The sequence below is a fragment of the Austrofundulus limnaeus genome, unplaced genomic scaffold (assembly GCF_001266775.1).
Source record: "Austrofundulus limnaeus strain Quisiro unplaced genomic scaffold, Austrofundulus_limnaeus-1.0 Scaffold55, whole genome shotgun sequence".
NCBI classification, from domain to species: domain Eukaryota; kingdom Metazoa; phylum Chordata; class Actinopteri; order Cyprinodontiformes; family Rivulidae; genus Austrofundulus; species Austrofundulus limnaeus.
In genome coordinates this window covers 2153971-2167513 of record NW_013952457.1, presented here as the reverse complement: position 1 = coordinate 2167513, position 13543 = coordinate 2153971, and the positions used below count along the sequence as shown (strand labels likewise).

At 38.6% G+C, this 13543-nt stretch overlaps 1 protein-coding gene across 2 annotated transcripts in view; it reads left to right on the top strand.

Annotated features, from left to right (window-relative positions):
* The window catches only part of spryd3 (SPRY domain containing 3), a 20510-nt gene extending 6988 nt beyond the window's left edge, over nt 1-13522 (top strand). For both annotated transcript variants that reach the window (XM_014009170.1, XM_014009171.1), the window contains exons 4-11: nt 462-586; nt 2413-2545; nt 2646-2834; nt 4834-4983; nt 9180-9237; nt 9734-9847; nt 9935-10065; nt 11036-13522. In XM_014009170.1, the coding sequence (XP_013864624.1) occupies nt 462-586; nt 2413-2545; nt 2646-2834; nt 4834-4983; nt 9180-9237; nt 9734-9847; nt 9935-10065; nt 11036-11170 (1035 nt within the window). In that variant the 3' untranslated portion in view covers nt 11171-13522. The remainder of the gene's footprint in view (nt 1-461; nt 587-2412; nt 2546-2645; nt 2835-4833; nt 4984-9179; nt 9238-9733; nt 9848-9934; nt 10066-11035) is intronic.
* Nucleotides 13523-13543: the final 21 nt, after the last annotated feature.

The window sequence follows — 13543 nt, the reverse complement described above, 5'->3', positions numbered from 1 at the left end:
CCTGTTAGGGTACATTCTGGTAACTAAATTACCCTAATACGAGTGGTTCCAGGTTTGTCTTGCTAATGGGGAAGAGACCCTGGAAAATCGCTCCAAATTCAGTTTTTGCTGTATTTTATTCAAGATTTCTTGACTTTGTTTTTAAGTGGAAACCTTGAACCATACTTTGATACCAGGATAACCCAGCTGGTCATTAGTTGTTGGTACTGCTGCTCAGAAAAGAGCTTCAGAACATTCTTATATTTCAGACACTTTCTTCAAGGGAGCCATAGATTAAGTTTTTATTCATCCTAGTTAGACAACATCCAATTTTCCTCTCAGTTCACTATAGCTGCCTATAATCTCACTACACCACTAGCAACTTAATCCTTGGTTTGATGTGATGGGTCACATTTAACGGTCTTAAGTTTGAGGACGTGTTGTCTCATGTGTCCTAACAATCACACGTGTGCTCTTTCCAGGTGACAATCGTTGACACAGGAGTGAGGGGGATGATTGCTGTCGGTTTGGTACCTCAGTTGTACAAACTGGACCATCAGCCCGGCTGGCTTCCAAATTCTGTGGCTTTCCATGCAGATGATGGCAAGTATGTGATGGTTTGTTTATCACAGATACACAATGTGGAGTCGTAGCAAATGAACGCTTTTCTCACGTTCTTGAATTTAGTCATGCTTTTGATTTGTCTCACAGATCAACCTCTGCCAAGGAGGTTATGTTTAAAATATAAGCTTTAATTTTAGTTTTTTCAAGTCGGTATGAAAATCTTCACTTTAAGATTTGGCGCAAACTGGCAAAMAAACCCTTCTTTTTGGCTGCAACAGATGACCATTTGTCTGACTTGTCAGGGTGTGCTGGTCTGATATCCTTCTGTTCATTTTCACTTAAGAGATAATTTTTTACAATGCTTATTTTTGAATGCGTTTTTACATCTCCTTGTTTGGTTTTGGTTTTTGACAACAGAAGAGGGGAAATTCCAGTTATGCAATAATAAAGTACTAGTTAGTTATGGTAAATGCATTGTTTGAACTTAGCTTAACATAATTGTGTTTGGCTCTCATGAATTGTTACTGCTTTCATGAAAAGCCTAGTCAATCAATGTGAGTGCAATACTTTCAGGAACTGTTTTCAAAACATGAAGTTTAGCTGCTGGTTCAGTACATACTGATCTGACACCTCAAAGACCTGAAGTGAAACGATAAATTAATTCAGAAAGTTTCACTGCCACGTGTGGATGTTTTTTTTTTTTTTGTCCTGGATTGAAATGAACTTCCTATAAAAAGTCTCCATACGATGAGTTGAAAGGTATCAATATAACTCATGAAACTCAAACTGCTTGCCCAGTCATAGAGAATCCACATCTAAAGGGGCAATATTATGTGTTTCATGTGTTTCTCAGGCATATATTTAAATGCTATACCATAATAAAGTATCTATGTCACCTTTAGCTGTTATTAAAATGCTGTTTTTATGTTTAAATAGAAAATAAACTTCGTCTTTTCATCACTTCCTCTTCTAAACGCCTTGAAATTGGCCTCTGTCGCTTTAAGAACCACATTCCGCTTCTGTCCCGTCCATTTCAGTGCAGGGGGTCGCGCATGCACTATGATGCAGCTTACTTAGCATCTGAAAATACATTTCCTCAAAGGTGTTTTTAATCTGAAAAGAACTTCACTGAGTGAGAAGTAGCGTTAAGAGCAGCAGACAGTTTAAGTTTCACTTTCATTTTCACTCCTTTGATTTGTTACTGCCAAGAGCCTGCAGGAGTCATGGGCGGGGTGTGTGGGGTGGGGAGGTGTGCTCCGTGATGAGGAAGCTCASCTTGGAGACACGTGCCAGGGGTGTTTGTGGTACCAAAAGGCATTTCTGGTTCCCACCTGTCGTTTTGCTCCTCAGCATGGCTTCCTAAAAATGCTGCAGGATTTCTCAAACATGCACGAATGAGTCAAAGCAAGGCTTTGGGCTTGTTTTGTATGAGAGTATAACATTATAACATGATATAAAACTCAAAAAAGTTGATTTTACATGATATTGCCCCTTTAACTGATTAAACTATTCTTATTGCACTGAAGTCTTGAATCGTTTTTCTTTTATATTTCCCTTTTAAAGCTTTGACCTTGGCAAGTTGAAAAGCAGGGGATGTAAAAGATGGAGCACATGATTGGATCTGACTTTTAATACATTCCAGTTTATTGTTTAGCAGCTGAAACTCCTTTGACGTTGAGTGCTTCATGATTTCTTACTTTTGTTTTATTGAAGAAACCTTTTTTACAATGTGATTATGTATTGTCTTTTTTGTTCTTTTCTTGCTGCTTTTTCTCAATGCATTTTGTCTGTTTTTGTTTAATGTTGTATATACTGTATTAAATGATAAACCATACCTGCCATCAGTAAGTCCTGCTTCCCTCYCTACAGGCTCTATAATGGCAACACAGTCGGGCAGCAGTTTGGTGCAAAATGCTGCCGAGGCGACAGAATCGGTTGTGGAATATCGTTGGACTCTGACGATGGACAGATAACTGTGTTTTTTACCAAGAATGGCGATGAAGTAAGTAACCCAAATAACACCGTGTTTCATTCTCATGCAGCTCATTGATCTCCCCCCCAACTGTTTACTTAAACAATACTTGGTCTGAATGTTTGCTCAGATCGGCAGTGTTGACATCCCGGCGTCTCCTGATGCTCTGTACCCTGCAGTCGGGATGCACTCGTTGGGGGAAGAAGTGCTCCTGGACCTGAACGCCGATTGGGGAACAGATGATGATGATGCGCAGATGATAGTTGATAGTCACGAAGAGGACTGGGCCCGTCTCTATGACGTCAAGGTGACGGGCACGGTGAGTCCTTGAGCAGCTTTACAGTCCAGATGGAGCTGTGAAAAATTCAATAAATCTCCTCAGGTGAGTCACTTCAGTCAACATCAGCTGCAGCTGAAGGCTGAAAGTGAGGCAATAAAAACTGTGGTGTGAAAACAAGTGAAATTTATTTCTTCTCTTTAGGCTGCTTTTCATCAGTGAATGGAAAACACTAACTCATGAGGGAAAGCCCATCCAAATCCTGATTCTTTTAGTAAAATATGATTCTTCTGAGGGATATAGACACAGAATTGATAAGAAAAAAGTTTATATTTAATGCTTCTGATTCAGCTGTTTGTCTTTATCATTAAACATTGAGTCAGTCCGTCTAATTTGAGAGTTCACACATATAAACGTTTCCAATCTGCCTCAGGATACTTCAGCAGGCTTCATACAAAGCAATGTTTAACATCGTCTGCAAGGGAAAAAATGTAACGATTACAGTTTACTTTCCTTGATTATAAAAATACAAAGCTTTTTTTGTTTATCATAATTTTAAAGGCATAAGCTATCTTATCATCTTAAAGGCGTGTTGTTTCAAAGTCAGGCATGTTTTAGTAACAGTGAAATACAGAGTCATTTCAGACATCTGAATAAACTCTTTCAGCAGTTCTGCATCATCCTGGTGACACACTGAAGTCTACCAAACAGTTACTAGACTAAAACAGTTTTTCTACATTCATAGGTGTCAAGAAGTATAGATTTAAAAATACGTTTTTGGAAGTAGAAGTATTAAGCTTTTTACTCACGTACTGTAAAAGTGTACTGGTTTTAAAACTACTTAAAATATAAAAGTAAAAATAATGGAGGGGGAAAAGCCATTAAGGATAAAAGCTTAGGCCGTGTCACACCTCCCCAAAAACATTTCTCTAAAGGCAATAATGACTATAATATTAAACATTAATGTTGAAAAAAATTGTGATTCACTAGTTTTCCTGTTTCAGCTGCGTACATACTGTATATCTGCTACATGTGTCTGATATATCCTGCTGGAGTGTGATGTGATTTGTGTCATGAAGCTGTGATGGATCGTACAAACCAACAGGGTTTCAGAGTATATGGTATATATTTATACTTTTCATCCAACACAGTTTAATTCAATCTGTCCAGGAGGCACCATATATCTGGATAGTTTATTTATTATTATATTTATTTTTTTCTGATTGATGACAAGCTGAAGTGAAAGAGAAATAAAATACTTTTTACATTTTTAAAATGTTTATACTGATAATTGTGTGAAAATGTAAGGAGTAGAGGTAAAAAGTTGGCAGAAAAATAATTGCTCCAAAAAAGTATAAGTAACAAAAATTTCTGCTTAAGTAAAGTAATGAAGTATTTGTACATCATTACTTTACAACTCTGAGGTATATTAAATAATAAAAGAAAAGTAAATGCCTCATATTGGTTAGAACAAAAGGAACCAAGGAAATGAAGTCCAGCTTTCGTCCTTTAAATTATTCACTTCATCTTTTTATTTCCAAAACAAATGGAGTTAGTTTGTCTTTGAAATGCTTCCTAAATTTAGCTTTTTCAAAAGCATGGAAACTAGTATTTTGTTGAAGTCATCATCGTAAATACCCACGTTTTAAACAGCTTTTGCATAATTTGTTAGAGTACATGTTGGTGATCAGTTTCAGTCACTTCARTAGGTCAGTATCTGTGGAACTGATTCCTGTATTCACTGAGGTTGATCAGCTGTGTCCACCATCTTTAATCAGGTTTACTTCAAACAAACATCCAGCTCCTATTTTCTGAGAGTTTCTAAAATCTGTCCGATGGCTTGACTACCAGACTTAAACACACAGGCACTTTCCAAATTTCTTTGACTTTTAATGGAATTTTTTAGTGTCATGAAGAAAGTTCACTGATGACAGTAAAAATGTGTGAAAGGATCTCAGCCTGAAACGTCTTTTTAATGGAAAGTTTTTTCACATGCATTCCTTATCGTGTCACTGACTCCCCGTCTCCCATCTGTTCACAGCTGCTGGAGTACGTAGGGAAAGGGAAGAGCATCGTAGACGTGGGCTTGGCTCAGGCTCGCCGCCCTCTAAACACACGCTTCCACTATTATGAGCTGGAGATCACAGATGCTGGAGAGAAGTGTTACATCGCCCTGGGGCTGGCACGCAGGGTGAGCGCCTCCTCCGTCTACTCAACACAATAATGATCACATATCAGCGGCACTGATGCAGGGCGTAATTTACTATACACAGTCAGCGCTTAGAGAACGCTTCTCTTTCCTCTTCAAAACGCCTCGTCATCTGTCTCCCCCCTCCACTCATAAAGCACCGCTGCTCTCACTGTTTCCAGCATAAAGTGATGAATGACCAAAAGAGAAAAAAGCTAACAACTGAATAAATATTGTCTCATTTTACACCCATGTCCAGTTTTCCATCCGAAGCAGGTTGTTCCGTTTACATGTTAATTTGCTACATAATTCAGGAAACTCCGCGTTAAATTGAAAACTGTCACGGATGAATTAGGATGACAACATCTGATTGTTCTCGTTGACCCGCTGATATTTCTTATCTCTTTTGGAAATATGGATGTTCTGAACAAAAATGTAGGCGCAAAGAAAGCAAAACAAAACCCACATAGTCTACTGACAGGTTAATATAACATCTGAATTAATTTGTACTAATTATTTAGTGTTTATTCACACGTGAAGATGGGAGGTGATGATATTTGTTTTAGAATTAAGACTTGCTGAAAGTTTGCCCTAAGTGGCCTCATATGAAATCATCACGAACACTGAGCACATCCTGTTTAATGTAAATAAAAGCCTGCAGTAATTGCTGAGGGTGCAGTTATGGTGTCAGAGGGATGACAGATATGAAGTGAAGTGTGGCTCTGATACTCTTGTTCTCCTGTTACATGTTCCTGCTCGCTGTTCCTCTGCTTATTGGGCTCTAATTGATTGAGCATGAGCCGCACCGAAGCTGTGCCAGCTGGGCCGGCGCTCGCAGACTGGGAGATGATGAATTATCGCTGCAGATGCCCTTGACACTAAGATGGCCCCGTCTCCTCTGTTAGTTACTTTGTGCGGGCATGTCGTGCCCCCCGGGGGTCAGACAGTGCAGAGAATAGGCCTCTGTCATTTTCCCTCCTTTTTTTTAATCTTCCAGGAATTGTTTTTCCTTCCCGTGTCTGCGGTTTGATGGAGCATTATAAATCCATCAGGTGGTCATTCCAAACATTTCGTTCCATCCCTCCTCGTTCTCCTGCAAGGCACATCCGTCTGCTGAGGGGAAGCGTTACCTCCCGCTACAAATATCAAAACGATGTCACCTTTTAAACTCTTTAAATTGTTGCTCAGTGGTTGTTTAAAYTAAATAGATGAGCAGTTGTTTACAGTGCATTCCTTTTCCCTTCAGTTCAACAAAAGAGCTTCTTTGTTTCTCTTCTCTGAAAACCACACGCTGTTTATCTTTAACTCCCAGGTGGTAATTCACACTTTTACTTTCTTAAAGTTTCATTTTCCTTTAAGTGGTCACTGTTACCATCTGTAGTTGTGAAGTGTACAAGGTTATTATATTTTATGTGAAATATTACGGCATCTGATAACAAACCAGATTCATCTTTTGACATGTAAAAAAATTTTAAGAGCGTTTCTTTGTTTCATACGGAGCCCGTGAGGGGACATGGGAGAATGTTTTTCTTTTGTGTTCCCTCGCAAAAAGTTGTTTATCACTGTTGCGCCTGCCTGTTTATTAAGAAATTCACATGTTCATGAGTTAGCCTACTGCTTTAATTCAGCTTCAGAATGAATATATTACACAGCTACGCATAGAAGTATGTCATATGCCGATATTTTAACACAGTGCAGCCACGCAACATCAATGTCAATTTCACGAACTTGTGGCGATGCATCCTGTTTTGGTAACCGGATATTTCAAAATAAAAGTCTGATTTAATTCAGTTCATACACAAAACAAACTTTTGCGTGGGAATGCAAAAGAAAAAAAATCCCCCCCATCCCCTCGCGGGCTCTGTAGTTTCAGGACTCATGAGACATCTTTTATCTTTGGGTTTATGTAGCTATAATCACTGACAACAGAAGGTAAGCACCTGGGCAGTATGGTGGAACTGAAATGAAACTTCACATGTTAAAAGGTCACGTGGGTCATCTGATGGGAAGAGTTGGAGGATTATCTGACTGCTGCAGGACCTCAGCATGACTCAGGCAGTCTGTAGACACAGGTGCTGCATGTGGACAGGTGTTGTTAAAGGGGTTGGTAAGACACAGACACAGGATGCCACTGATGTAGACTGTGTCATCAGGTTCTCCTGAATTACTGTTAGTGACCTGAACACACCCCCTGTATCATAACATCATGATACCATCCATCCATTCATCCATTCATCCATCCATCCAGAGTTGGGTCACAGTGACAGCAGCTTGAGCAGGAAGGCCTAGACCTTTCCCCAGCCACCTCTTCCAGCGACATAGTCACAAGTCGTGTTTCCATCCTATTTTAATACGAAATTTTCAAAATTTTCAAAATTTTGCAAAAAGGATAAAACAAAGAAATGCGAATCAGATGTGTTTCCATCGACTAGCTTGAAGCGCATCAATTACGTCAGACGCATGTGTGTGGTAAACAGGAAGTAAAAGTCACAAACTTACAAGGACACATCTCAGGACCATGGAGAGAAGTTATCAGGAACGTGTTGTTACCATCGGGAAAGTTGTAATTATTCTGTTATCAACTAGTTTTGGCGATTTTTTACATGCTGTCTGGAGACGTAGAGAAAGAAATGCAATTTTCTTCATGTTACTGGAATAACTGAGAAGACGCTGACAGCGGGAGAAGGGTCCAGCTGCAGTCGCGGCTGCAGTCGCTTTGGTACCTGTACCGGTTTCAGACAGTCAGCGAGAACAGATGATCAACCATATGAGGTAAATGTTCACTACTTCAGAACTGATTCGGCAAATGTGTTTCCATCTCTCCTTTTGCGCATTAACTCTTTTTCGAAAAACCCAAAAACCACCTCAAGCGAACGTATCAACTTTTATGCAAATTAAAGGAAGTTTGTTTGAATCAAGCCGTTTCCGTTCACCTTTTCTGATGCGATACTTCAAAATGTGCATTAAAAAAACCTTGATGGAAACACAGCTACAGTCTCTCCAGCATGTCCCGGGTCTTCCTCAGGGTCTCCTCTCTGTCAGACATGCCTGAAGCACCTACCTAAGGAGAAGTCCAGGAGGCATCCTTACCAGATGCCCAAACCACCTCAGCTTGCTCCTCTTGATGTGGAGGAGCTGCAGCTCTTTCCTGGATAACTGAATTTCTAACCCTGTCTCTAAGGGAGACACTCTAAAGTAGCTCTAGAGTGTGGAGAAAACTCCTTTTGACTGCCTGTATCTGCGATTTTATTCTTTCGGTCACTATCTAGAGTTTGTGGCCAAAGGTGAGGGTAGGAACGTAAACTAATTTGTAAACAGAGTTATGCCTAATAGTTCATCTCCCTCTTTACACAACAGTCCGGTACAGAGTCTGCAATACTGTGGAAGCACCATAATGTTGATAAAATGGGTTCTCTTTATTTGACATAACTATACTTTGTACAAAAAGTAATGACATTTGTGTTTGGTAGATTATTTCTTTGTTGTAACAATGCTTCTTCGCAATAAATCTAATACCAGGCACTTTATTGGCAGCACCTGGCTGTACCAGAACCTCAAAACAAGTGTCAACAGCAAAATAAGCTGTGTGGCTGAGAAGATTTGGGAAATATTTCATTTGCTTAACCCACATACCCAGCTCTACTGTTCGTCCCACAAATGCATGGTCCTTACAAATTTGGCACCATTTAAAAAGAGAACAGGCTTTCTAATGATATAAAATTTATTGCCAAGAAGCATCGTTACAACAAACACGTAATCTACCAAACACAAATTTCTTTACCTTGTTGTCAGTCGTTGACACGTGGTCCAGGTTGTTGTAAAGAGTCCGATGCTTGAGCCCGGTTGGCGGTTACAGATGTCATGGCGTTTTGTAATGATTGGTGCAACAATCCTCCAGTGATTTTGTCCGTCTTGGTCAATGTGAAGCATTAATGACACAAAGACTCGTATCAAATTCTGTTGAGTGCTGCTAATGCTGTCCTCTGAGTCTACGAGGCATCCTCTGTCTCTGCTGACCCTCACTCACTGTTTTGATTGACTGGCAGCTGTTTGATAACACTATCACTCTAGTTGTATAGCCATCATCCTCTGGTTGCCAGCTGGTTAATTTACATACCCATCTCTGGTCTGCATGCACACCAAGACACTATTGGATGAGTGATGTTTGTTTATCAACTAATTTCTCCTTTGATTTTCAGGACTACCCAAAAAACAGACATCCTGGTTGGAGCAGAGGATCCATAGCTTATCATGCAGGTAAATAGTGTTTGATCAGTCTGGTCATTATTTGCAGATTTAAGACTTCAGAACAGTTTCTGTATAGAGGCTGTTTAACAGTTCTCTGTACTTGAAACTACTTGGATACTGAAGCAGGAGTGTTTTGGCGACAAAGCAGATGACATCACGTACAGTTGGCTGGTTAGCAACGAGAGGGATGTAAACATAACCAAGACGACTTGTGAAAACTGGCCCCACGGCTGAATAGTTCAGTATGACCAGCATGGTATTGTTGTTTTTCATCGAGGCAGCACTTGGTTCACGTCTTTCCTGTCTCTGATTGATTCCTGTTTGCTCAGACTGTTGTTAATAACTCTGGGTGTGGAATAATTTCTGTAGTTGAGTCTCTGAGAAAAGAAATGTGACTAAAACAATATTAATTGAGAACTAATAGCTTGGAATCTCACTATGCTCATGACCATTGAAATGGTAAAAACAGTCCAAAGGTCTAACCCTGGCTCTGTGTGTTCTGCAGACGATGGGAAGTTGTTCCATGGAAGTGGGGTCGGGGACCCTTTTGGGCCTCGTTGCTTCGCGGGAGACGTCATGGGCTGCGGGATCATGTTTCCACGTGACTTCAACCTCGACGGTGCAGATAAACGTCTCCATGTTGTTTCCCACTTTTCAACACACATTGTAAGTCCTCTGACTCTTTTCTTTTCCTGGGTTCTTTCAGATGACGGAGACGACTGGGACCTGGACGTGGTTCCCAAGCCTGTCGAGGTCCAGAATGATTTGTATGCAAACAATGATGAGGATGAGGAGGAAGAAGAAGAAGGAGAAGATGTGGAGGGGAGGAAGGTCATGGTGAGATGCAGCCCCAGTGTAGGAATATAAAAAGTTGTGACTCAGAGAGCTACTTGAGCTATATCAGTGTAGAGAAATTGTTTAATTCTGACCAGATTATTATTTAATTTGGTCTGTTAGAGCAACGGGGCGGAAAAACTTGAAGTAAAATTCAGCAAACGTTTTATGTGAAGTGAAGCTGGGAATTTGTGGGAATAAACTGGAAATTGGGAGTAATTTAACCAAATTTCTTTATAGTTAAATAATAAAATAAAAACGTAGTTGGATCATAGGCTGTGAATGTGAGGGATTAATGTGTTTGATCCAAAGTTCATAAAAGTAATAAATGATCTCATTTGTTTCACTGATGACATTATTATGTCACAATCACACCTTATATTAGCTGTTACTAGATTGTAAACAGTTTTATAGTTCTTTTTGTTTGTTGCTTTAATATTTTTTTCTAAATTCATTTTTCTTTCATAAAATGACTGAAACAAAAATCATTAATTTACATATCACCAAAAAATGTATTAAAATGTCTAAATTATGTAGGGAAACTGTCAAATTCCATTAACACAACTGAACAAGATAATTTCTTTTGTTATGATCATTCTTTTTGTCTTGTTACTTTATCTACATTAAAAATGTTTTTCAGGAAACTTCATTTTTACCACAAAACTACAACGCTGTACTAAACCTTTATTATCATTTCTATTTGTCTCTATATGTCCAGGTGACACAGTCCATCAATTTTTTTACTCTGTTTTATCTTTTATTTATTAGTACAGAAATGAAATCTGCATGTTTTAGTTAAGATTATGCTAAAATTATATTCAGAATCTCTGTTAGGAGCCAAACTTCAGTAATTTAAATCCCAGATTTATTCCTGTATATTCCCGTTAATTCCCATGGAAGGTTTTGTGTCATCTGTCAGATTTCATATTCATATTCTCACGCTTCCTTTTTTTCTTTTCTTGTGTTGGAACAGGTGTTTTTCACTCGAAATGGAAAGGTGGTGGGAAGAAAAGAAGTGGCCTTACCAGCAGCAGGTTTCTATCCCACCATCGGTATGATGAGTACCGGGGAGAAGGTCCGGGTGGACCTGCAACCCCTCAGCGGCTGACTGGTAAAATCAGAAAAGGACGAACGATGAAGCTAAGGGAATGGGACAGTGAATGATACCCTCACATCAAAAAGCTCCAAAACGTCACTTTAATACGGGGCTGGGAGTCGGCTCCTTCATTGTAGACAAATCACTAAAACATGCTGGCAAAACGTGTTATGAAGAGTGATCAAAATGTTATTTGTGCCAAAAAAACATGCTTTGTTATGAATATATTTACTGTTTAAAAAAAGAAAAAAAGAGACTTTTGAATGTTAAATATTACTTTGGCATATAAATCACAGCAGGATGTTTATTAAAATGCCAACAAAAAGGTCTCACCTGAGGAATAAATGCTAAGATAGAGCAGATCTTAGTTAACACATGGATTCTGTTCAGTATCAGCAATAAGAGATCTCAGCTTTCTGCCTTCTGAGCCTCGACTGGTGGAGCATTACTGACACTCAGTGGTCAGAGCGCTCAGTCTCAATAAACCAGCAGAGTCTGTGGGACTCAGCTTTGGGCTGGTGGTCTGACGTGGAGAATCCATCTGGACTTTATTCTGAGGAACTAAGTTTCAACAAAAAAGCGAAGTCATCAAAAGCATTTTCAAACGCAGAAATCTGTTTTATTTAGATGCTGTGAAGACCTTTAAATCAGGATACTTTAAACCCATTTATCAACAGAACACAGTTTTTAATCACTTAAGATTCTAAGAATAAATCCAGGCGATGAGATGCGAATTGGAAATCAGATCTCAGATTTAGGAACAACTTATTCCCTTAAGCTAAACACAGTGCAGTTATACTTGTGTTTTTTTGTTTGTTTTTGAACAGTTTAGTCATTTTAAAAACTTTTTGCACCTATGAGCACACAGGTGGGATTAGACAGATGTGGGGACAACACCGTGTGTGACTGTCTTTTGGGCCTTTTTTTTAATCTGAGATTAAAACTACATAAAAGTGCAAACAAACAGAAGCTTTGACCCAACGGTTAGTGAGATTCCTCAGCCTTTTCAAATTGAAATCTCGGTTTGAGATGCTTTTAATCAGCATGTGAGAAGAAACTTCTCTTCTCAGAAAGATTCAAGCTGTTGAAGGATGTGACGGTGGTGGGCCCTTTTTTGTTTTTACACTTTTTTTGTTTCTTACAGTTTGTCACTCCGTATAACATCACACTTTCTTTCTTTTCATACATATAAGCAAGGTATAGAAAGAAAAAGAGGCCTAATTTTTGTTTATATTAAAAAAAAGCCAACCACAGAGCGTTTTGAGAAACTAGAATGTTTTTAAGAATTTAAAAATATGGATGCTAATTGTGAGAAAAATGCTCAGTTTTTAATTATCAGGGCAAGAATCAAGGGCTAAACATGGTGACGCTGTAATATTTTCTTTTTAGTTTGAAATTGAAAGTCTGCGTGTCAAAAAAGAAGCCATACTGTAAAGCTGACGTGCTGCTCTCAGGTACATTTAAAACCCAAATTTAATTTAAGTTTTTATGTTAGCAGTTGGGATGTTTTTGGAGTTTTGCCCTTGTTTAATTTTGTTTTCAATTCAACTTGATTGCCAAAATAGTTTTACAGATTATGCTGTTATCTTTTTAATTGCCACTATTTTCAACTTTAAAACTGCTGACAATCTTGTGTTTTTAAACCAAATTTTACTTGCATATCATGTATTCACAAGAATGCTAAAGATTTTGAGCCATTTGTGTGTTCTTTGTCTGTGTGCATACATTGCCCCCTGTATTTTATTTACATGTAATCCCTAAAAAATGCGATATTAGTCGCTACATAACACTTATTTCTATCACTTATTGGTACTTTTTGGTTACAATTTTACACATAAATATTGAAGTGGCTCTAATTTAAAAATAGAACGTCTGCGTGTAAACATAGGACAGAATGAGCAAATCATCTGCAAAACATTTAGTCTTTTTTTTTTCTAATAATTAGATATAAAAGCAGACGTTGGTTCCTGCAGATCTTAAAGGTCAGTCTAAGAACCAAAGAACCATTGCATGTTGGACTCCGGACCCTTCAGGAATATTTAATACGTCATCAGTGATAAGTTTGCCCTGTTCATCGCATGTTTTATTGTCTGGTTCGTTTAGGAGTTGCTGCTAATTTGTGTGCTGAGAGTCCTCTTGGTGTTCAGTCACGTTAGGCTGGACTGTTTATTTAACTCCTTTTTCTTTTCTTATTGTTCAGTTTTGGTGATACTTCATGTAAACAAGGAATGATCTTTTGTGAACTTTCTTCATCTTGTTTGTACTGCACTCACATGTATTTTTTTTTTTATTTCAGCTTGACTAGAATTTGTACAATTAAAGCAATTATGCCAAAAATGTTAATAAATTAATATTTAAACTTTACTTCTCTACTGTATTTACTTT